The 26,076-nt window shown below is 33.6% G+C and overlaps 1 protein-coding gene across 5 annotated transcripts in view; it reads left to right on the forward strand.

Moving 5' to 3' along the window:
• The window catches only part of RAP1GDS1 (Rap1 GTPase-GDP dissociation stimulator 1), a 179,687-nt gene that overhangs the window by 95,587 nt on the left and 58,024 nt on the right, over positions 1 to 26,076 (forward strand). For 4 of the 5 annotated variants that reach the window (XM_039254241.1, XM_039254240.1, XM_039254242.1 and 1 more), the window contains 2 exons: positions 10,300 to 10,446; positions 24,273 to 24,401. In XM_039254241.1, coding sequence (XP_039110172.1) covers positions 10,300 to 10,446; positions 24,273 to 24,401 — 276 coding nt within the window. The remainder of the gene's footprint in view (positions 1 to 10,299; positions 10,447 to 24,272; positions 24,402 to 26,076) is intronic. The other variant, XM_039254243.1, reaches the window with a different exon arrangement.

A 26,076-nucleotide genomic window follows, 5' to 3' on the forward strand; every position in this document is an offset into this window, starting at 1 on the left:
ACCCCATAATAAGCAGGAATAAAGGCTGTATCTCAAAAGCATACTCCTGTATCAATAACATCATCTCAAGCAAGTAAAGATACCAAACTCTACTGTATTTGAAAGACAAGAATACATTCATGAGTAAATCTCTCTGTCGTGAATTTATTGTAACTTTTTAGGAAGAATTTTGATAGCTGATTCCTTTCAATTCAAGTAAATTTGAAAACAGCAACGGACTTTTTAAAATTCACATTTAATGAAAATATTTATAAACTGTCCCATTTGCTGCTTATCTGGAGCACTGTTTACATAGAACTCTGCTGAAATTAGGCAATTCAGTCCTTTCCTTAACTCAGTAATGGGATAGTTTGGGGATTTTCAGTAATATTGTTCACTTAGCTTTCTAGGACATATCAATTTTATAGCACATGTGGCTGGCATTCACTGAGAACTAATGGGCTCTTTGAAGTTTAAAATCTAGTCTCTAGTTATAGTTTGGTATCGACTAAAGAGATTCAAAGTAGTATTTGTGTCCCAACATTTAAGAGTCTAATTTATGTTGCCTGCTGTTTTGAAATCCTTGTGCAGAATATACTTACATGTGTTCAGATTCTATCATAATAAAATATTTTTTCATAGCAGTTAAAAAGTGGCTTAGCAATGGAGTTTGAACAAAAAGCAGTGATGGACTTCATTAAAATCAATTTTATCATGGCACTTTGTAATGCTATTGCTTTTTGCAAACTAACACTAGTAAGTACTTCAGTTATAATTGTTTGACTTAAAGCATCTACTCTGAATCAGCTTTGAGTTCACTGAGAAAGAGTACTTCAAAAATTATTATTTTTAGACAGTGTAATTTTTCAGAACTCAGCAGGAAAGAAAACCAGGTCTCAGCTTTCCAGCTTAGCTTGTAAAAAGAATGTTTGATTTATTTACCATATATCTTTTATAGTTTCTATTAATAGTTACTTGGGGAAAACAAAAATAAGTACCTGATATAATGATTAATGATTGGAAAGTTAAAATAACAAGATTTGAGCAGTTTTAATGTGTTAAAACCAAAACCAAACACAGCACACCCTAAGTATTTCCTGTGTGCACAGCACAGGCAGAGTAGAAATAGAAGTTGAAATAGAAATGAAGAAGAGAGTGTCAGAGCTAAAAAGAAGCTCAGCGTCCTCTTTCCTGTGTCCCCTCTTCCAGAGCAGAAGACACATCTATAGAGGTGAAGAGGCTTTCTTATGGTCAAATTTAGCAAAACTTACAACCTGGAAACCTTATTATAGTTACTTTGTAAGTCATTACTACTTCAGTGATAATACAATGTTTCTAATATTAAAAACTTCTACCTTGCAGAATTGAAACTCTTAAGTTAGCATTTCAACTTTTAGGTAACAAACTGATTCCCCCTCCCAACAATCAGGACTAGTCCTAGGTTTTCATTATTAAATGTTCTTTGCATTCACCTCCTCAGAGACCCTAGCTTCTGACACATGTACAGTTTTGTTTACTTGAAGAGTAGAAGTTTTACCTTCTATTGTAATATACTTTTTTAAATGACAACAGGAGAGCCTAAAAGTGTTTGGAAAAGAATGCATATACTCGTACATCTAATACTGCAGAAGGTGAAAAAATGAGGAAGATTGTGTTAGATGTCTTCTCTGTGGAGCAGAGAGTGGTTTCTGTTAAGAATGCAGATGTTGAGAAAGGTAGGAGCTTTAGAAAGTTGTGACTGGGTGGGTCATGATGGGTGACATGACAGGGACATGTGAAGAAATACTGCAGCACAGTTTAAGATTTTGCCCATGCTCATGAGGCTTGTAACTTTTGAAGTTTAAGAAAAGATTGTGTAACTTGTCCATTCTTTGTTGTGTTTCTAAATATTGTTATTAAAAGCATATTCTCTAGGAATTTTAGAAATTTTTCACTCTCAAAATGGATCTCATTGAATGGACTAGTGATTGTGAGTTTTGATATAGATGTGAAAACTGGTGTTATTTTACTGTGCCTCTTAAACCTTTAACCAATTATATGTGAAATAGATTTTGTCTATCAACTGCTCTCTGTTTAATGTGCATTTTGGATAGCTGTTGTAGTGTACAGATTAGTCTTAATATTTGATAAGTTCATGGATAGTCTAAAAAGATTTTTGGTGGGAAAGATACCAAAGAACTTTTCAAAAATATATCTCCAAAAATCGATTCTTAATTGATAATAGACAGTACTATTGTCTTAATGAAATGAATGGCAAAAAGTATTTCAGTATGCCTTTTTTGTGTGTTAAATGAAGAAACAATGAATTAGAATTCAGATTTCCCAAGTTTTAGGTCAGAATGCTGATATTTAATCATCATAATCTCTTTTTTTTTTTTTAACAAATAGTTTATTGTCAAATTAGTTTCCACATAACACTCAGTGCTCATCCCCACAAGTGCCCTCCTCCATGCCCATCCCTCCTCCCCCCCACATCCATCAGTCCTCAGTTTTTGTTAGCATTCAAGAGTCTCTCATGGTTTGCCTCTCTCCCTTTCCCCTACCATTTCCCTCCTTCTTCTCCCCCATGGTCCTCCATCAAATTCCTCCTAATCCTCCTATATGTGCAAACATATGGTATTTGTCCTCCTCTGCCTGACTTATTTCGCTCAGCATAACACCCTCAAGGTCCATCCATGTTGCTACACAGGCCCAGATTTCATTGTTTCTCATTGCCATGTAGTATTCCGTGGTATAGATAAACCACATCTTCTTGATCCATTCATCTGTTGATGGACACTTAGGCTCTTACCATGTTTTAGCTATTGTGGAGAGTGCTGCTATGAACATTGGGGTACATGTGCTCCTATGCATCAGCATTTCTGTAAATTCCTAGCAGTGCTATTGCTGGGTCATAGGGGAGGTCTATTGTTAGTTTCCTGAGGAACCTCCACACTGTTTCCAGAGGGGCTGTACCAGTTTACATTCCCACCAACAGTGTAGGAGGGTGCCCGTTTCTCCACATCCTTGCCAGCATCTAGAGTTCTCTGATTTGCTCATTTTAGCCACTCTGACTGGCGTGAGGTGGTATCTCAGTGTGGTTTTGATTTGTATTTCCCTGATGAGGAGGGATGCTGAGCATCGTTTCATGTGTCTGTTGGCCATCTGGATGTCCTCTTTGGAGAAGTGTCTGTTCATGTCTTCTGCCCATTTCTTCACTGGGTTGTTTGTTTTTCGGGCGTGTAGTTTGGTGAGTTCCTTATAGATTCTGGATATTAACCCTTTATCTGATATGTCATTTGCAACTATCTTTTCCCATTCCGTTGGTTGCCTATTAATTTTCTGGGTTGTTTCCTTGGCTGTGCAGAAGCTTTTAATCTTGATGAGGTCCCAACAGTTTATTTTTGCTCTTGATTCCCTTGCTTTTGGGGATGTGTCAAGTAAGAAGTTGCTGCGGTGGAGGTCAAGGAGGTTGTTTCCTGCTTTCTCCTCTAGGGTGTTGATAGTTTCCTGTCTCACGTTCAGGTCCTTTATCCATTTTGAGTTGATTTTTGTGCATGGTGTGAGAAAATGATCTAGTTTCATTCTTCTGCATGTTGCTGTCCAGTTCTCCCAACACCATCTGTTAAAAAGGCTGTCTTTTTTCCATTGGATATTCTTTCCTGCTTTGTCAAAGATCAGTTGGCTGTATACTTTTGGGTCCACTTCTGAGTTCTCAATTCTGTTCCATTGGTCTATGTGTCTGTTTTTGTGCCAATACCATACTGTCTTGAGGATGACAGCTTTGTAGTAGAGGCTGAAGTCTGGGATGGTGATACCTCCCGTTTTGGTTTTATTTTTCAGTATTACTTTGGCTATTCGGGGTCTTTTGTGGTTCCATACAAATTTTTGGATAGTTTGTTCTAGTTTTGAGAAGTATGCTGGTGCAATTTTGATTGGAATTGCATTGAATGTGTAGAGTGCTTTAGGTAGTAATGACATCTTAACTATATTTATTCTTCCTATCCATGAGCATGGAATGTTTTTCCATTTCTTTGTGTCTTCTTCAATTTCCTTCATAAGTTTTCTATAGTTTTCATCATACAGATCTCTTGTATCCTTGGTTAGGTTTATTCCGAGGTATTTTATGGTTTTTTGTGCAATTGTGAATGGGATCAGTTTCTTGATTTCTCTTTCTGTTGCTTCATTATTGGTGTATAAAAATGCAACCGATTTCTGTACGTTGATTTTGTACCCTGCAACTTGGCTGAATTCTTGGATCAGTTCTAGTAGGCTTCTGGTGGAGTCTGTCGGGTTTTCTATGTAGAGTATCATGTCATCTGCGAAGAGTGAAAGTTTGACTTCCTCTTTGCCAATTCTGATGCCTTTGATTTCCTTTTGTTGTCTGATGGCTGATGCTAGGACTTCCAGCACTATGTTAAACAACAGTGGTGAGAGTGGACATCCCTGTCGTGTTCCTGATCTCAGGGGAAAAGCTCTCACTGTTTCCCTGTTGAGGATGATGTTCGCTGAAGGCTTCTCATAGATGGCTTTGATGATGTTTAAGTAGGTTCCTTCTATCCCGACTTTCTCTAGAGTCTTTATTAAGAAGGGATGCTGTATTTTGTCAGATGCTTTTTCTGCATCTATCGACAGGATCATATGGTTTTTATCTTTTCTTTTTTGATATGATGTATCACATTGATTGATTTGCGAATGTTGAACCAGCCCTGTAACCCAGGAATGAATCCCACTTGATCTTGGTGGATGATTCTTTTTATATGCTGCTGGATTCGATTTGCACGGATCTTGTTGAGAATTTTTGCATCCATAGTCATCAAGGATATTGGCCTATAGTTCTCTTTTTTTGCTTCATCATAATCTCTTTAAGCGAAGTCCAAGAAGGAAAAAAGGTAAAAGAAATAAGGTTTATAATTTGTCTTCTTAATTCACTTATTATGGTAGTATCTCTAAAGTACGTTTACAGTATGTCATTTGTATTTATCAGCTCATTGCCTTAGTTTCTGTTTTTGCCATCAGTAACCCTAAGAAGCCTTTATAGTTTTATACTCTATGCCATTTTAAGCTACACCAAACACTCTGGCACTTACTGTAGTGTGTGTGTGCAGCCTGTGAAACAGCCAGCATCATTAATTAATGCTTGCAGAGACTTACGCAGGCTGCTTTTATAAAAGACAGAAAAAGGGAGAGTACACAAATCCATGACACTTTAGAATGTTAAAGGTAAGCTTTTTATTTGTCAAAAGTTCTTTGAAAGGATAAGATATAATTTATTTAACAGTATCTCCATACACATATCCTTTCTCATGTTCCTCAGTATGAATTTGTAACAAAGTTTAGATGAAAGCATATTAGTATGATCAGCTCCTGTTTGTTTCTCTCATGTCATCATCTTCTGAGGTGTGTATCATAGTTGTTACCACAGTAACCCTGATGTCACAAAGGATTATGACTCCTGGTAGGAAGTAAGTTTGAGCAGGTGGATGCATAAGGAACCAAGATCCTATAGTTATACAAATAGAGAGGGTGGGAGGAAACTAATTTTAATTATGTAAGCATAATTTTTTAAATCGATTTTTAAATTTGTATTTTATACTGAGAATTTCTGAGAAGAAATATGAAAAAGGTGATGTTTAAATCACAAAAGTGAAAGAACATGAAAATCATACTTTTGAATTGTAAAAATAATATTGTAAACTAATAAATTGTAAATAATATTGTAAAATAAACTGTAAAAAATTTATTTCAGATAAAATTAGCTATTGCAGATTCTAGGCTTTTTTTCTTTTTCAATCCAGCATCAGGCTGCCTCCCTGATTTTTTTGTCTTTAGTCTTTTCAAAGATTTAAGCCTTCTCTTTCCTCTTTTGGAAATCTGGTAATGATAGAAATGGTAAAAACAATGTATTTGCTGATGTTATTACAAGGCTTTTCTATAACACATGAATATAAAAAAAAGTTCCAGAATTATGCCTGTCTCATCATATTTTACATGATAGGCACTTTCTATTAGCTACCTGGCTATCTTTTCAGTTTTTCCTTTCAAATTCTAACGTCTGTGTATCTCTGCATTTATCTGTTTCTTTCCCTCCTTTCCTCCTTAACTTGAATTGTTGTGGGGTTTTATTTTTCATGTACATGCTGTATACACTTGATACTAAATTGTCTTTTGAATGTACAGAAAAGTAGACTGTCAGAAAAGACTTGCTTTTTTATATTCTTGAATAGGTTCAACCTTACCTATCAGATTGCCTAAACTTTAGTCAGTAGTACCCATCCCTCAACCCCCAAATCAAATAATACCCAAGTAGTAGTGGAGGGGTGAAGCCATAGGAGCTCACACACTGAGAGGAGTATACACTGGCTCTGCAAATTATGTTTCCAATTATGTTGTCAGTATGAAGAACCTGGAACATGTGTAAATTCTATGAACCAGTAGCATCTATGGATTATTAATGATAGCCCAAACCTAGGAACAACCCAAGTAACACTCATCAAAAGAAATGGCAAATAATTGTGATATTTTCATACAATGCATATTATACAGCAAGGAAGCAAATAACAAAACGGATGAATTTCACAAACATAATGTTGAGTGTAAGAAAGTAGGCACAACATGGTTCCATTCAAGTGAAGTTCAAGAAACAACGAGATCTAAACTATTCCATAACCCTATTGTGCTGCTTAAAACAAAAGCAAGTAAATTATTTTCATTCTCATTCTCTTTCTTTCTGATACACATACTCATACACACTCATTCACATTCATCCTCAAGGTGAATGATAATTTCCAAAATGTAGGCAAAGGCCCCACTTTTTAGTAAATGCCAAAGTGTCTATCTACTGTGTACTGAGCATTTGTTGCCCACAAGGGATGGAGAGCCTACTTGGGGAAATACAAGTCAATCTGAAATTAGGATAAACTGTAGCACATCACAATGATTGTATTCAGTAGTTGTTTTTAGGTTCTTTCCTCAGCCTTAGGGTACAATTTGTACCTGATATTGGATTACCAACTTGGTAAGTTTTGGTAACATTTTTTTCTCATTTGTGAAACATAATAACCATGACGTGTAAGTTTTATTGTTTCCTGCTTTTGGCTCCTGAAGAGTAATGGAACTGCAGTGTGTCTTTAGTTGTATAGCTCTCCTCTTAACTAGTTTGTAGAAAAATCATACTTGTGCTGGAAACTACTTCCTATGACAAGTCATAATTAAAGAATGTAGCAGGGCCCCTAAAGAGTTGGTGGGCTGCAGTTTCATCAGTGTTTAGATACCTTATAATTATGGAAAATTAAGATATAAATTATATTTCTTGAAGTAACAATGCAGGATGCTTCACAAGTTAGAAGTTACTTATTATGAGAAGAGTTAAAAGTCAGCCTACATTCTGGGGATATGAAAGTTTAGGATAAGGGACCTTTTGTAAATTATTTCTAAGTAAACAATAATAACTCATTTTAATGTAACATAGAGCTATAGAGCTACCTTTATTGTGGGAGAACAATTTATATGGATTTATGCAATGATAGATGATATAATAATTATTTAAATGATTTGTAAGATATCTTTGAAGACATACTCTTTCACTGGTTTTGGTAGAGTAATAGAATTCAGCATTATCGTTTATTCGTTTATATTCCTTACATTCGTCCCTGGCTAACTTACCTATTTTGGTAAGGGGGAAGGAAGGGAGGGAGGGAGGGAGGGAGGGAGGAAGGAAGGAAGGGAGGGAGGGAGGGAGGGAGGGAGGGGAAGGAAGGAACTGCATAAATGTTGCTGTAGTGATGGTTAGTATTTTTTTTAGCTTAGATTTCTATTAGTGTATGTGCTTTGCTTTCCTTCTCAAATTTGGTATAATGTAATTTCTAATATAGAGATTGAGCTTATGTTCTATAACCAACTCTTGATAATACACGGGTAAAGAGGTTTGTTATAAATAATCCAAACTGGGCAGAAAGGGAGGAAAGAAAGGACAGGAGGAAAACACACTGTGGCTCTGAAATACAAATAGGTAGTTTGCTTTCTAATTGTAGTTATGTTCTTATTTACTACATTATTAAATTTGATGAACAAATTTGTTGAATAAATTTGTATTAAAATTTATTACATTATTGAATATTACGAGTATTGAATAGCTAACTGTTGAAAGCCAGCTTAGCTTTTAAAATTCAGCGCAAATAGGCTCCACTAATTTTCTTAGTTTCCTAGAACAGGAAATTAAGGCTTAACTTTAGCAGCTCTCTAAGATTTCTAAGTCCTAAGCATATGTGATTTATATTTTGAAAGCACATACTCAGCAATTTGAATCAAAAACAATTTAAGCTTTGCATTTTAGGCATGGGTTATACTGTATATTCATATTGTTGAAGGTCTGAACATTTAGATTTATAATCATACTGTTCAGTTTTCTCTGACATCATCCCCAAACAAATTGCCCAGCAATTGAGATAATTTACATTTATGTTATTGGACACTAAAACTTTGGATATTAGACTTCTAAATGAGCTATGACTAGTGTTCTTGGCTGGCTTATGACTAGTTACCCTGACAACTAAGAATTTTCTGTGGTTTTATTAGCTGATTAGCCTAGTTTCCTGTTCTGCATCTATATAAAAATACAGTAAAGCTAAGTGGACATGGCACAAAACTAAGTGAACAAAAAAATTTTATTTCACTCGAGTTATGGATTTCCTGAAAAATTTTCAAAATTATGAAGCTAGTATTTATGAGGCCCTGCTTTGTAAGGGGTGTGTGTGTGTGTGTGTGTGTGTGTGTATCTTAAAAAATGATATATATTGTTTCATTGTCTAATACAGTTCAGCAACAATTATAGAGATATGACCTTAGTTTCAGTATTAGGGGAAAATATTTTTCATTTACTAACTGCCTTCATAGCTATAATTCCTTTGTGATCCATTTCTTTTACTGATCCTTTATATTATGCTTCTGTAGCTGCACTCTCCAGTATGGTGGCCGCTAGCCAGATTTGGGTATTAAACAATTGTGAAATGTGGCTTGTCTACATTAACATATAACTGTAAATGTAAAGTATACTCCGATTTCAAAGATTTGTCACATAAAAACACAATGTAAAATATTTCACTAATAATTTGTATGATGGTTTATCAGATACTATAAAATTATTATAATTGATTTTACCTGTTTCTTTATATTTTTTAATATGGCTACTAGTAAATTTAAATTACATATTAATGTGGCTCATACTTAGGCTCTCAGATTTCTATTGGACAGCACTGTTCTAGAGTCTCTGTTCTTTTATATGAAGAAGTCAGATTTAGAAAGACAGATACTCTTTCTTTCATCTCTTTCCATTCCTATGCTCAGGGGTTAGAAAGTATTTGAAAGCTCATTATATGTTCCAACAGTTAAATGGCATGTGTTCTATGTAATATATATGTATATATAACAGAAGGTATGTTTGACCACCAGTTTGGCCACTGGTTGTAATGTTGAAGTATATTGGTGTGTTCTAGAATGGAGGGAATAAGGAAAGATGAAACACAAAATAGCAAGAATTGACAATGGAAACATGCTTATAGACTATAGAAATGCCATTTAAAAAGATCCTAGTACTAATATTTTTTCAAATTTTTAAATTTTTTATATGTTTTTTATTTATTTCTGAGAGACAGAGAGAGACAGCATGAGCAGGGGAGGTAGAAAGAGAGGGAGACACAGAATCCGAAGACAAGCTCCAGGCTCTGAGCTAGCTGTCAGCACAGAGCCTGACACGGGGCTCGAACCCACAAACTGTGAGATCATGACCTCAGCCAAAGTTGGATGCTTAACCGACTGAGCCACCCAGGCGCCCCCCAGCACTAATGTTTAGGAATTACATTTTGTGATCTAGAATTATTCTGTGTCTCAGATGGTTTTCTTTGATAATAACTAACTTTTAAAAACACTGATAGAAAGATATATTTAGTGATTTCCAAGCTGAGAAAAAAAATGTCTACAAAATATTAGGTCCTGTGTTTTCTCTTACACAGAATTGTCAGTTGTGAAAGAGGAGGTGAAAATTTTCACATGTGTTAGTCATACACTCCTAGGACAAAAAGAAGCTCTTTAAGCTTCTATAGGATGCCAGTGAGAATAATCTTTTTTCTCTGAAAAAGTGGTTGTCTCTTTTCCCCATCCCACCCCCATTTCCATGTTTACTTGTTTTGTTTTGTTTTTTCAAAAAGACATAGTTAATGCCCTGCTTAGGTTTATTTTCTACTTACTCACTAAATAAGGATTAACACTGTTATGTTTTATATTTGAAATTATAAGGTACATTTCTTTTTTCTTTTATTTTTAATTTAACTCTTTGTTTTACAGATGAGGGCAGAAGTGCAGTTGACCAAGCAGGTGGTGCACAGATTGTAATTGACCATTTAAGGTCACTGTGCAGTATAACAGATCCCGCCAATGAGAAGCTCTTGACTGTCTTTTGTGGCATGCTGATGAACTATAGCAATGAGAATGGTAAACAAAATTGAAAACTTGCTTTATCTCTGGGGGAAAATTAAAAATCAAACTGTAGTACAAACCAAAAATATTTAGAAAAATGATGAACTAAGAATTCATAACTGGCACATAAAATTAATAACTAGCCAACATTAAATCAGTGTTTCAAAAATATAGAATGGTCTAATTTATTAAATGGGATGGGTTTTTGAAGGGTTACCCATGTTAATTAATACTAAAAACAAAACAACATAATGGTATGGTTTAAGATTTCTCACTATGCACATTTTAAAAATAAACAATATTGAAATAGCTTCACATTTATTACTTTATATTAATGCCAGGAGTAGCTTTAAAACACAAATACTGTCTATGTAAATAAAATTGTATATCTAGATACTAGATTTACTTGTAAGAATAGAAAAAAATTTTGTTTTTAATGTTTATTATTTTTGAGAGAGACAGTGTGCGAGTAGGGAAGGACAGAGAGAGGAGGAGACAGAGAATCCCAGGCGCAGGGACAGAGCTCACCATGGGCCTCGAAGTCACAAACTGTGAGATCATGACTGGAACCAAAATCAAGAGTTAGACACCTTACCAATGGAGCCACCCAGTTACCCCAGAATAAATCTTTGAATACAATTTGGCCTTAGAAAAATAAAGTTCAGAGCAATTGCAGTTTCTGATTTTAGAAATTTAATAAATGCTTGTCAATAGAAGTTTCTTTTCACTATAAAACGTTCTTAGAACCTAGCAACAAATGACATGTCAAAATATTCAGATAACCCATACGGTTATTAACTAAGTGAGCATAAAACCAGAGATATGAAAGCTTCACTATACTTTTGAACGTCACAAAAAGTGATTCATCTTCTATAAGTTAACGGCATGGATCAAACACTCAGAAATTATAGGTTTCTGGACTGTAACACCCGTAAAGTCTTTTTGTGGTTTGTTTTATAATGGCATCTTAAGCTATAGTCTTTGACAGAGACAGATTTTATATGCATTTGAGCACATTATTCTTTACTTTCATGTGTTCTAGAAACACGTGGATCTTTAGGCATATTTTTCAGTTTTCAGTTTTATTAGTCATGAGTCCAAAGATATTCTGAATAATTAAAAAAAAAAAAGATAAAACGTTGATGACAAATTACTGACATTTGGCCTTGATGTTGGTGACAGCCACAAATGGTGGAGACAGTAGCCCTTGTCCTGTTGTATGGGGAGGAGAGTCACTACTGTCCTCTAGCCACTGGTTCCAATATAGCAATTTGGCCAAATACTGTCAAATCTTTCATTTGTAGATAGGGTGGGAGGGGACTGAAAATCTATCTTTTCGTGTGATACTTGATTTTTTATGTTGGATTACATGTGCTTTTTGAGCACTGTACAAGCTAAAAGTGTCCTCTGGTCACATCCTGTATAGGGGATACCAGTTTTAAACCTTTGAATTTAAATTTCCAACAACAACAACAACAACAACAATAATAATAAAATAGTTTTTTGTCAAATGGCTGGCCTGTTAAACTCAAGCTAGTAACAAATGGTAGTCTTTCTAGGGTTAACTACCACTATTTTTTTTACCATGTGATGGAATCATTTTTGAAAAGAAAATGAACAGGAGAAACAGAAATGAGAGAATCTAGGTAATCTACACATTGAGGAGCTACTTCCTAAATAATTGAACTTGACCATAATACACATGTGTCTGAATTGCATTAAGAAATCATTGGTCAGTTGTTCATGTTACTTCCTTTCTCTTCAACTTCATTTGGGACATCTTGGACACCCATCTTCATTGGGTGTTCATCTTGGACACCTGAGAAAGTGGGACAAGTACAAAGTAGGAGAATGGTTTACAAAGGTGAATGAAAGAAACTAGTCATAAAGCTATTATAACAGCTTTGGATATAAAGGAATTAGTCTTATGAATTTAAACTCATTGTCCTTTGAGGAAGGTATTGTTCAAAGATCTGTACAAAAACATATCAAATGGCTAAATGGTCTTTAAAAATATCACTAATTCTAATCCAAAGGAGATTGCAATTTCCTTTGAGTCCCTACAGTAAGTAGGATATTACAGTGTGTAGACATGTGTACTGAAAAGGAAATGATTAACAACATGCTGAGTCCACAGTTGAAATGCATAATATATTTGATTTGTAAGAGTAAGCTTTTTTCCAGGTGTGCAAGTATTCCCCAAAAGTAGATACTTCAGAAAACTTCATTAACTTTTCTCAGAAATTTATTGGAGCAGAAATGTTTTTATACCATTATTCTAAAAGCTACAACTTGAATGCAGCTTTCAAAACTTATTAGATAAAATAGAAGTAAAGTTATCTATAGTATCTTAAGCAGATGCCAAATGTGTAACTATCTTCTTTCCTATGCTTGTGTTTATATTTGTCTCTCATGGGGATCATAGTTTTTGAAGTGATTCTTTTTCTCCATAATACTCTTTAACTGAAATTATATTCTTTTTCATCTTGCATAATTATTGCATCGTTGTTCTGTTGATTACTTTTTCTTCAAAATGCCTGTTTAAAGACTTTCCTACTTATATATTATGTCTTTTTGGCTAACTTCAGATCTTTTAATATTGTGTATGCCTAGATGAGTCACTGAGAAAAAAATAAAGCTTTCTGAAATTCAGGAGGCTTTTTTTATTAGCCCTGGAAAATGAGTTCTTTTTATGTGTATTTACTATAGAATTTCACTACATAAGCCTCTTCTGGTTTCTGAGTAGAATAGTTGAGTGATAACACCCCCTTGTTATTCTACCAGAAAAATTAACTCTGTCTTTAGAGCCTTATTCGTAGTTAGGAAGTTATTACTTTAGCTTCACAGATAAAAAATTTTAACTATAAAGGTAAGAAAGTACTGAAAATGGTCACAAAGGCCTACCAATATAGTTTCTTTGATAAGAATATTTTCACATTGTTAATTAGTCCTAAAGGTGAATTGACAGCAGACTGAGACTTCAAATAATCTTGATTCCTGTCCATCTGGCCGACAACTGGGAGCATATCCAATATTTAAATACATTAAATAGGGAATAAAAAAAAAATACCACATGCCAGACAGATACAGTATGAAAAAATACCTATGTGGTAAAGGCATTTTTGTGCCCTTTGATAAAGCTGTATAAAATTAAAGGTTCATGAAGTTCTAAAATTTTTTGAACCAGCTCAAGATTATACAGTTTTAAGCTATAAGCTGGATATATTCTTTTGTCTCCCATTTGGTGACACAATTAAAACTTTATTTATTTATTTATTTAATATTTTATTTCTTTCTGAGAGAGAGAGAGAGAGACAGCATGAGCAGGGGAGGGACAGAGAGAGAGGGAGACACAGAATCTGAAGCAGGCTCCAGGCTCTGAGCTACCTGTTAGCACAGAGCCTGATGCAGGGCTCGAACCCACAAATGGTGAGCTCATGACCCAAGCCGAAGCTGGATGCTCAACCAGCTGAGCCCCCTATGCGCCTCACAATTAAAACGTTTGTACCCAGACTGCTAAGTGTGGAATATCTGAATATAAAAAATCATGATTGCTTAGCCAGAAAAGTTGTATCCATAATATTATATAAATAAAATCATGTTTACATAAAATAAGACAAATATTTTTAGGAAAAATATTTCACAATTTATCCTTTTGGGAGAAATCATACTTGTTTTTCACATGGCAGAAAAGCACTCTTCAATTGAGTGGCCCTCTAAAATAATCTGAGTATCTGACAGTTGTGGTTATAGTAAAAGCATGTTGACAATTTGATATTCAATTTGAGGAAATGTGCTGAGCTTACTGTATTTTCTTCATCTAGTTATTATTCTATAAATAAGAAACCTAAGCCTATTATTATAGGTACTTTTTTATCTCCTTAGTTTCTTGGATATCTTTTTTCTAGCTTTGTTTACCGAATGCCAAGGCATTGCAGTGAAGACTAAAAATTTTGTTCAGATCTATTTTCAAATATAACACCATTTTAGCATATAGTAGAAGGTTGGAAAATATTTATTAACTTTTCTGGAAATTTACTATTGTCTAAAATTTTTTTATTAGGAAAATCAGTACTTGGAAGAAAAATGGACTTTTGGAATGTATTTTCTTTATTAATTCTTTTAGAAGCATGATAAGCTCTTGCCAACTATATTAGTTGATATTCTCTGTTCACATACATGACAGCAGCAGAAAGTGGCATTGAAAATTCTGATAATAGTGCCAGATCTGTCATTAAAAATTTACTCTAGGTGATCCACAAATTAATAAGTCTGCACATGTATACTTGAAAGTTGATTGCAATTTGAATAGAAACAAAGCAAAACACTGGTACAATTAAATACTTTGTTGAGGAGTCCTTTGGTGGTTACCATTTTTATTATCCTACATGTAATATATAATAACCATGATTAATCAGTAAATATCTCTTGGGAAACTGTAATTGAGAAGGTAATTTTTTTTCTTAATATACCTATACTAGAGGCATAAAATGCAGGGAAATCTCTGTTATAATTCTTAAGAAAATTATTGATGGTAAGCAATAAAACAAGGACTAAAGTTACTTGTTTTACATAACAAGTAACATAAACTACCACAATAGAGAAAAGTAAAGGAAATAAACTTGCCATCAAGAAAAGGAAAATTAGTCCTCAGTTTTTGTCAGGATGTGGGGGGGGGAGGGAGGATGGGCATGGAGGAGGGCACTTGTGGGGATGAGCACTGGGTGCTATGTGGAAACTAATTTGACAATAAACTATTTGTTAAAAAAAAAAAAGAATTTTTCTTCTGAGTGAAAAAAATTTTTTTTTAAATTTAAAAAATTAAAAATAAAAAGAAAGGGAAAATTAGTTTCTTTTGAAATGATTAACATAATATACACAATTTATGACTGGCTTCTTCATGTGACCTGTATTATATATGTGATATATATATGTGGTATCACTTAAGGAATATGATATATATTGGATATACAGAATATCAGTTTGAGGATATGATATGTATGAATATATATCATATATATGTGACATATATATGAATATGTGTATGATTTTTTTATAAATAGAGCTGATTTTTCTCTAATGTCTTAACTCCCTGTTACTGAAAGACTAATTTCTCTTGTTTTGTGGTTTCTAAAATTTCTCTGAGATACTCTTGGGAAAATTCTCACATTCATTTACTGCATAGACTCATGATAACTGAACTATGGTTGAAGGGAGGCTGTGCAGTTTAGAAAATGCAACTCAAATGTAAGGGTATGTTGTGGGAGCTAACAGTTGAATTTAAGTATTCAGCCCAGTACATAAATTCAGTTGTTTAAAATAGGTCTATAAAGTATTTTCTTTCCTCTAAGTAAAGATTAGTTAATACATAATTATTTTTAGCAGGTACCTTCATTTCAACTGTTAGCAACAATTTCACAGTTTTAGTCATTTTCCTAATGAACTCAGTCCAGTAACTTGCCTTACTTGATTTTTCTTTATCCTTAAAATAGGAAAAATAGAAATTAATAAGGAATAATCCTGATTAAAAACTAAGAAGCACTTTGGTCTGAACGACTTGTTTATTTTTATGTTTTGGTATTACTTTATTACGGATACAAAAGAATACTTCCTAGATGTTAGATGTTTAGAAGATGATTTGCTTTGCATGAGTGAAGAACTATTTCTGTAGTGTATTTACTATGGGTACAGGCTAATTAATGATTACATATATTTGCTAAATACTAAAAAAAATTTGCCTAACTTTAAGGTGAAAAGAAATCAAAATGTAAAATTTTATCTTTGCAATTTGTTGTCTTTTTCCCCCTTAATGATATTGATTTTCCAGTATACCATTTTCAGTGTATTTGCTGTTCATTTTTTTCTCTGTTTATAAAGACCTGGGAGATGTGTCCTTAAGCTCATGTCCTTTAAAGCCCAGTCTGTCAAATTAGTCTATTATGTTAAACAAATAGTGTTAAAGACTTCTATTGTGCACCTGAAAAGTTTTTAGGCTTTAAAAACTTTTGTAAAAGATTCTGCTGTAAAAGAAACAGATTTCTGCTGTTTGTTCAACGGAGCATTAAGATGAACTCACCCAGGTTGCACTTAGGAAGTTCTGCTACAAATGTCATTTTAAACACATTATTTCACTGAAGGACAGAGCAGTTAGTTTTCCTTGTGCCTCCTGCTAATTTGTCTTTTAACTTGGACCTATTAGACTAGCTTACCTTTTCATCATAATCCTTCTGAAAAATTCCTATAATGGTATTACTTAACGGATAGGGTAAGAACTTGGTTTTTAGTAGAAGTGTACCAAATACACACTTGGTTTAATTCCACATGGTCAAGTAGTGGCATTATTTAGCTCTGACCATTATAGAATGAAATTCTGAACGTAAGAATCTGTAATTTTATCAGAAGAAAAATGAAAGGATTCTTACGGTTTTTTTGTTAATGATTTAAATTTTGGCATTATGTTACAGAAATAATACTTTCTTAGCATTTTCAGCTTCTAGATTTTTCCTATAATCATAACAGTACATTTATAATTGTGATACTAAATAGATAATGCAGTTTTAACCGAGGTAGTAGAGTAACAAAATAATTTTGGGATTCCTCATTGTCTAACATGTTTTTCTTTATTTGCTTCATGTCTGGATTGAAGATGATTAATTGTAGATGTTATTGAATATCATTTTCAAAATTTTCCTCATAGTAAAAGTTTGAGGTGGCAGAGTTGGCTTTCTGATTTTAATTCATCCTCACAAAATATAAGGAATTTCCAGTTGGACTTTTTTTTTAATGTTTTTATTTATTTCTGTGAGAGAGAGACAGAGAGACAGCATGAGCAGGGGAGGGTCAGAGAGAGAGGGAGACACAGAACCTGAAACAGGCTCCAGGCTCTGAGCTGGCTATCAGCACAGAGCCCAACGTGAGGCTCGAACCCACAAACCATGAAATCATGACCTGAGCCAAAGTCGGATGCTTAACCAACTGAGCCACCCAGGCGCCTCTCCAGTTGGACTTTTTGAAAGATACATGGCCTGAATGAAATTAAGTAACTAAAAATTAAAAACAGCTCCTAACATTTATTGTTGTAAATCCTAGATCTAATCTCTGTTATTCTGCCTTGATTTAATTTTTTCATTTGTATACTTCTCACCATCATTAGTTATTGCCACATTTTAAATATTGCAGTGTAAATATACATTTACATTTCAGCTGATTGACAGTTTCAGCATATGAAGCACAGAGGGGGGTTTTCTCTACACATGAAATGCTTACCTATATTTAAAAATGAGTATTTATAGTAAAATTCAGTATTTCAGTAAAACTGAAAGACCAGGCCTTGTTTTTCTTACTGGTTACTATGCCAGTTGAAATATGATAGTGTCAAGCACGTGATTATTGACCATGTACGTGATTATTATTGTAGGTGCCAGAAATGACATTGGAGTAAGTATTCAGGTGTTTGGCCTTCTTAGAGCTAAAACTAAAGCCAGGGATGAATGATGAATTTTGGCCACATATTAGTCCTTCTTTAATGTGAGGCTACTCACAGTATCTGCCTTGGAGAAACTCAAGCAGAGAGGTATCATATGTAAGTTTATTTGTATAAAAATTAGTAATCCTGCTTTCTAACTACCAGTAAAATCCAGTCAGCACCAAACTGCCCAAATGTTGTTAATGGAAACATTTTTAAGTAAATACTGCTGAAAAGATGGACAGTGGCCAGAAATCAGAAATCTTTTGGTTATGTAGATGTATCTTGTTAACACAGTTTGTGTTTTGCAAATAACTTCAGTATAATTTTAAAGTGTAAAAGGTTAGTAATGCTCCAGGGAAACTAGTAAGGTTTGGGGGTTTTTTGTTGTTGTTTTTTTTTTAAGCCAGTAATCCTTTTGTAAAACAAAAGATTTTTATGTTTTTAAAGATATATGTTTGTAAAATATACATATTGTGATGTACATTAACCTGGCATTTAGCTTGATTTGCTATACAAAAATTTACACTTCAAATTTTCCCTACTACGGCCTTTGTCTCAGCAATCAGAGCAGAGACAGGATATATTTCTCCCACTAAGAGCTACTTAAGCTCTTAAAAGAAAACCAACAACAAATTTTAACCTTTGAAAGACCAGTTTCTGTCTGTGATGAAAGCATAGTTTTCTTCAGTTGGAGTAGACATATTTGTAGAAATTTCCTTTTTAGCAGTATTCATTATAACAAGAGTTGATCTGTAGTAATAATTTAACCTGAAGTTAGCCTAGGAGAAAAAAATTGATCTACTGTACTAGATTGAGACATAATCACTCTAGTGTCATTGGATTGAGAAAAGTAAATGGGTAGGTATCTTAAGAATAATAAACCATTTTTCCTTTTGTGATTTTGCTTTGGGGATTTTATTGTTTCTATTGTTTTACATTATACTCTGTAATTTTGTCATTATCTCTAAAACTTTTCCCAAAAAGGGGAAATTTTGCTCTTGTAGAGATTCTTAGTTTTCAGAACTGAGAAAAAACTTTTGAATTCTTTTCTATTTTTTTAATTGTTAACTGTTAGAAAGTAAGAATTGTGTAAAGGTATTGCTTTAAACCTCCACCATTCTCAGTACTAATGAATCTTGATTCTCTCTCTTTCTCTCTCTCTCTCTCCCTCCCTCTCCCTCTCCCTCTCTCTCTCTCTCTCTTTCCCCTGAAATTCCTGTTTGTCATTGAAATACATAACCTAGGGCTTGGCTTCAATTATAGGGATAATCCAAGTGTAGAACACATAATGTTTGTTTCTGTTTAAAGAGAGCTTTTAAAATACTTCATTTGAAGTTAATTTTAAACACATGTTTTTTTTTTACTTTTTATATACTCAGCACTAGGTTTAGAATAAAAGTTCTTCACTTTCCTGACCAATCAGCAAAAAGTTATTAAGTAATAAATAACTGAAAAGGAAGCCTTTACTTGTACCTGCACGTGTGTATTTGTAAAGTTTTTAACCATGAATCATCCTCTTGGTAGCTGTAAAGTCAGTTTACTTTTCACTGTTATATTCACTACAACTTGTTTAAACTTACCATTTTTTCACTGTTTTACATCATTTTTAATTTTATATCCTTTTTTGGAAGTATATATATGCCAGTAGTTAGGGGCACTTTCTTCAGTCTTTATTCTCAAATGGCTTTTATACAATTTGTATTAGAACTCTTCATCAAGATTATGTTTGCTTGTCTTTCTTTCAACTGTATATAATTCACTTGGTTGTAGATGGGGCTTTTATGCAAGCCTGTAAATAGAAATATTGTACTCTTTATACTATGAATAGTATACATACTATATATACATACTAATGTAGAGACTATGTATTTTGAGTTGTGTATATCTTGACACAGTGTCATCATTAAATCCTATTTACCAATAAGCTTAATAATCTTATAACATTGTCTATATGGGCCTTTTCTTATAAATAAGGTAAAGGTGTTACAGTCTTCTTAAGAAACTTATTCTTTATAATAATTGATCAACATAACTTCATTTGAGTTACTGGGATTCTTTTCTGGACCTATAACCTATCTATACCAATGTTTTAAACATTAAACTTAAAACTCAGGGGGAAAAAGGTTCTTCAACTTAAGATCTTCTCTCCAGATCTCCATTCTTTGGAGTTTCCATGAGTGTGACCTGAAGGACTTGGAACCATTGAAATTCAAATGTAGGTAGGTAAGTGTTCACACCAGCGCATGCGTTGATTGCCTTATATCTCTTTGTATTATGCATCTGTATTGCACCCCCTCAGTGCCTTTCTTCCTCTTCCTCCCCATAGATCATGTAGGGCCTGTGTCATCTTGATATTTTGTAATTATGTATTTTGGTCAGTATTTGTCTGTGATGTGTGTCAGGAGCAGTTTTTAAGTCTCCAGATGTTTATGACATTGTGCTGTCTAAAGACTGTCTTTCACACATAAGTGTTTGCTATCTACAAGCCTGGGTTGCACTATGTGAATTGTGTTTGTTGAGCTCTAAGAAACATTCCCCTGGAGTTGCTGGTATTAATTGAAGGATGCAAAACTCAGCAATCTTGCACTGTTTCACTTTTTCATTTCTAGAGAATGTGAACTATTTCTGGTTCTAAGAATTTCTTCTAGTTAGTCTTTGATTTAAAAGTCATACTCCTGATAACCATTCATAATAACATGAGTGTGTCACCTACTATCCTTTGAAGACCATTCATAAGCTTTCTTTGGCAATTAAAAAAAAAAGTGATTAAACTTCATCATTTGCTTCCAGCAATAAGAATTAATACCGATTTATTCCACACAATTTATTCTACATAACCCCCACCCCACCCCCCAAAAAACTATTGCTAGATAACATATTAAGTTGTAACTGAAATAGGCAAATAGACCCCAATCATGGAATAGCCTCCTAGGCATAAGTAGAGTTTCTACTCAAATAAGCAAAATAAGATGTTCAGTTGCTTAATGTAATTTTGCTTAAAATATCTGAACACCAAAATCTAGGATTCCTACCATGCTTTTAATTTTTCTTTTCCTGTTATCTCATCTGCGAAGCACATCATTGAATTTCAGAATCTCTATTCCATGTTTTGTTTTATTTTCAGTCTCTAAAAGGTAGGTAATCCTTTGGCAATGGTTCTTAAACTTTTGGTCTCAGAACTCTTTTAGACACTTAAAAATTACTGAACATCCTATAGAACTTTTGTTCTATATTTTTATAAATATGGGCTATAAAAAATATGGGCAACCTCTATCAATATCTCCCATGTTAGAAATTAAAATGGAAATAATTTTTAAAATTTTAAATATTGTATATTAAAATAATAGCTCATGTTACCACATCATTTTATGAAAAATAACTTCAATATATAAAATATTGCTGGGGCATCTGACTGGCTCAGTCAGTAAAGCATATGACTTGACCTGAGGGTCATGAGTTCAAGCCCCATGTTGGGCATGCAACCTACTTTAAAAAATGCAAAATTAAAAATATTGCTGTGAAGAATAGCATTTATTTTACTGTGAATGTGTGATGCAGAAGAATATGATGGCTACCAACACAATTTGGTGCCACTGACTGAGTCATAATAAAGCCCCAGCGGTTTTATTTACCATTGTTTTTTACACCATTGTGCAAATATCAATACAGTGAAAAAGGCACATGAAATCTTGGTATTTTTATAAAAATAATTTTGACTTTGTGATCCTCTGAAAGGGTTTTAGGGACCCCATTTTGAGAACCATGTTCTAGGATGCCTGCTTATCTTGAAATGAACATTTTTATCTGTCTATTTGAGTAAAGTTTTTTTTTCCCTCATTTGGGTCTTCATTATCCAAGGAGAATGACCTGCTTGCAATTGGTATAAACAGACTTTAGAGTTATCTGAGTATAATTTTTGTTTTAGTTAGCCTTATAGAAGTGGATATAAATGAAAACACTCAAGTGATCAAAAATGGGTATGTCCATTGGATGACTATATAATTTTTCTCTTTACTTGTGTGTGGTATGTGTGTTGTATGTGAGTATACAATTAATTTGGCTCCTGGGTAGCTTTAAAACACATTTTCCCAAAACAAAGTAATTTTCATGAATTATGATGATTCGCCCCAAATGCCATTGAGCTATACTTTTTCTCCTGATCTTCTACAGTTTCAAATATTATTGCTTCAATTTCTATGCCAAAGATTTTATGAAGCTATGCAACATTTCTTAATTTTTTTGTCCCTCATTTCCCTGGAACCAAAATTCATAATACCTTAAAAGCAGTCCAAGAAAGTGGTAGAGATGCCAAGTTAGGAGAATATGAAGAACATCATCTTCTAAGTGGCATTCTCCTATTGAGTTATCTCCTTCATAAAATTTGTTATTCCTCTGATGTCCCTGGACTGTTGGATTTTTATGGTTTGTACCAACAGTACTGAGGGGGTGTGTGATGCTTACATATATGCAGACATATAGTGGAGTTTGACTCACACTCAATGCATGCGCTAGTGCTCACGCTTACATACCTGAGATTTAATGATTCAACAGCTCTGCAGTATTTGAAGAGGTAGTCAAAATAAATAAATAAATGAAAGTTAAAAATACTGCTAACGAACAGAGATCTGCAAAGGTGATCCAATAATAAGGAACTTTACTGGTAAGTAATCAAAATAATTTCTAACTTGGAAAGCTTATCGGTGCACGATCATTACAAATACTGTAACCACAAGTTTTCTGCCAGTATAACACATATTACTATACCTTATAAGTAATTTGCTGATAAGACAATTTAAATATTTGAATCATTCATCAATTGCTGAGTTGTAAGAAAAAAAATATTTAACATCAAAAGCATAGAAACAGATCATTTAGTTGAAGGTATTCTTTTATTTGTCTTCTTTTATAACAGATTTCATAACTCCATTGCAAAATTTGAAATTGTTTTAGATTTTTTTGAACTCTAAATGTAAACTTCCCTTTTTCTCAGGCCTGTTTTCTTGTTTTGGTATTAGGCACCTTTCTAGGATAGATGGGCCTCCAACAACTGAAACAGACAGTATGCATAACTGCTGTTATGGTGATACAGTTTTCATGGTGATAAGCCTCCGTTGGCTGTCTCTTCATACTTTACTCTGAAAACAGAAAAGTTAACTACCAAGACTGCCAGGCATATAATCAACTGGAATGTGAGGCAGCTCAATGGCCTTCATGTTCTTATCTCATAATCATCTAACTGCCTCCTTATCTGTGGGTTAAGAACTATAAAGAGTGATGAAGGATTAGTAGGCACACTGTCAAGGGATGCATGCTAAAAAGAAAATGTGTTTGTAATAAACGGGATTTTTATCTTTAGATTCCCAGTAGGGAACTTAAAAGAACTTGGAGAAAATTATTATCTTAAAAATGAGATATAATTTTTAAAAGAATTTTGATAGCATTCTTGTATCTCTGGGTGAAACAGTTATAAAAATAAGTGTTTTATATAGGCATGTGAGTGTTATGTTTTTCTTAGCTTATTCTAAGAGGCAGTACTTTCAGTTTCCATTTGGTTTATTTACCTTCAGCTTTGGTACAGGTATTCTATCATAATTGTTCATGAGGAGCCATTGTGGAAATCCAAGGCATATTAAATACTTTCAACCAATTAGTTTCTCAGAAAATGAAGGCAGACAATGATGACAAAGCATATTGATCTCATTCATTTTCTTCACCTCTCAAGCCAAATTTTCCTTTCTTTACTAAGGTGCTTGTCATTATTATTAAAGAAAACTTTGAAAAGAAAAATATCTTAAGTAATTTTTCCCTTGTTTATTAAAACTACTTTCCTTCCTAGCAGTCATCGAAGAACACTCTGCTGCAAATAATCAAAATAATTTTGTGTATTACATATACTTTTCATTCTTTATTATGAAGCAACTATTTTTAAAAGATTCTAAGATTTTGTCTTCTCTTGGTCTTTATTAAATGGGTTTTTCTTTGCTTTTCATATACTCTGATTTTCCTATAATACAAATAATACTTTGACTAACCTTTTCACTTAACAACCAGCGGTAATATTTAATTATGTATACATTTTTAAAGCCTGCTCTACAAAGGTATAAGACCCTGTTTAAAAAAATGATTTGATATTATTATTTATTTTCATTTCTAAATTTTCTTTAATCATTGAAGAGATTCAAAACTCAACTCTTGTGAACTAATGTTTTAAAATTTTTCAGACAATTATATGGATGAACTTAATCTTATTTTACTATACTTGAAATAGTATTGAGTTTGCAATAGGGAGAATAAGAGATGTTTTCTTCTTACTGATGTTCATTTGGCACATAAATACTTTTGTTTGTTTGTTTGTTTGTTTGTTTTTTTACAGATTCCCTTCAAGCTCAGCTAATCAATATGGGTGTTATACCTACCTTAGTGAAATTACTGGGCATCCATTGCCAAAATGCAGCTCTTACAGAAATGTGTCTTGTTGCATTTGGCAACTTAGCAGAACTTGGTAAGTCCTAGTCATGAACCACAAATATTAATTTATCAGTGTACTGACAATAAATTTTCCTTTAGATGTTAACAACCTGGAGATCCATGTAGACATATTATTTTTCGGAAGCACTGTAGATGCTTGCTTCTGTGTTTAAAAAAGTAGATCCAATATATTTTATGACTGTATTGTTTATAATTGGAGCAGCTTTACTTCCCTCATTGTTTTATTCATCAGAATGTAAAATTTATACTTGTAGGGGCACCAGGGTGGCTCAGTTGGTTAAGCATCCAACTTAGGCTCAGGTCATGATCTCATGGTTTGTGGGTTTGAGCCCCATGTCAGGCTTCATGCTGACAACTCAGAGCCTAAAGCTTGCTTCAGATTCTGTGTCTCCCTCTCTCTCTGCCCCTCCCCAACTCATGCTCTGTCTCTCTCTCTCTCTCTCTCTGTCCCTCTCTCTCTGTCGCACATGCATGCACACACGTGCTTTCAAAAATAAATAAAATTTACACTTGTATGTTATTTAATAGAGTTGAACATTTAAAATGATCTCTACTTGATTTTAGTATTCTTATATGAGAGACAGTCTTGAAATCAAGTATTCTACTTCCAGCACAAAAATAAAACCATTACTTTATTATATCTTATATAAATTATTTGCTTATCAGGTAAAAAGGAATCTAGCAGACTAAGGCTCCCCCCGCCCCCCCGTTTTTACAAAATTCCTAAAAACAATAGAGGACTTTTTCATAAGAATATGTTTATAACAGCATTAGAAAAAATTATGAGAAATCCTTGAATCAGAACATTTAGACAGAAATAGACCAATGCTGGAAACAGCCAGTCATAACAGACAAGGGGATGGATGACTCCAGCACCCCTATCTCTTTTCTCTGTTTTATTTTTCTCTTTATCATTAATGGTACTCTTCTCTCTGGCTTTCCTTCCCATGATTCTTGATATAAAGTTAGAATTCCTAGTCTGAATCTACCCCACGACCATATTCATAATAAATTTCATATTCTGGGAACAGTGAAGCCAAATGATATTTTGTCATAACAATATAATAAAGCAAATTAATTAATTATACCCATTTTATAAATAAATAAACAGAAGCACCAGGACTCTAACCTTGGATTTTCTAACTGAAAGCTCATGTTCTTACATACTGCATATTAGAGTCTGAATCTCAGTACTTTACTTTTTCATTGACTTAAAGGAATAGCGATTATTTATCAGAGCTAAATTTTGAAAGTCTTTTTTTTTTAAGAATAGCAACACGTTTAGATTTAATTTATTTTCATGAGACAGCTAGTTTTTTTTAGTATGGTTAACACACAGTGTTAAAAGCCATTCTTACTCAGTGGGTCATCTCCTGGTATTTATGAATGTTCTTGCCTTCTATTCCCCTCTGCTTTTCTTCTTTTTCATGCTGTCTCATTATATCTATCATTCACATAAGACCAAGAATGAAAGAACATTTATTCATTGTTTTACAAGATACTGTTTTCCATTATTAAAATGGATTATAGGAGTTCATGTTTAGTATACTTTGTAGAAATAAAACAGAAGTCATGTTATAATCCCTGATAATGTCATAATCTTTCTAACAGAAACATAAACACCATTTAATGTGAGTTGTCTCTGTTAAGGTATCAGAATTTGTTTGGGAGATTGCATAGACCAGCTT

Source organism: Hyaena hyaena, unplaced genomic scaffold (assembly GCF_003009895.1).
Source record: "Hyaena hyaena isolate Hyena2069 unplaced genomic scaffold, ASM300989v1 scaffold_480, whole genome shotgun sequence".
Lineage (NCBI taxonomy): Eukaryota > Metazoa > Chordata > Mammalia > Carnivora > Hyaenidae > Hyaena > Hyaena hyaena.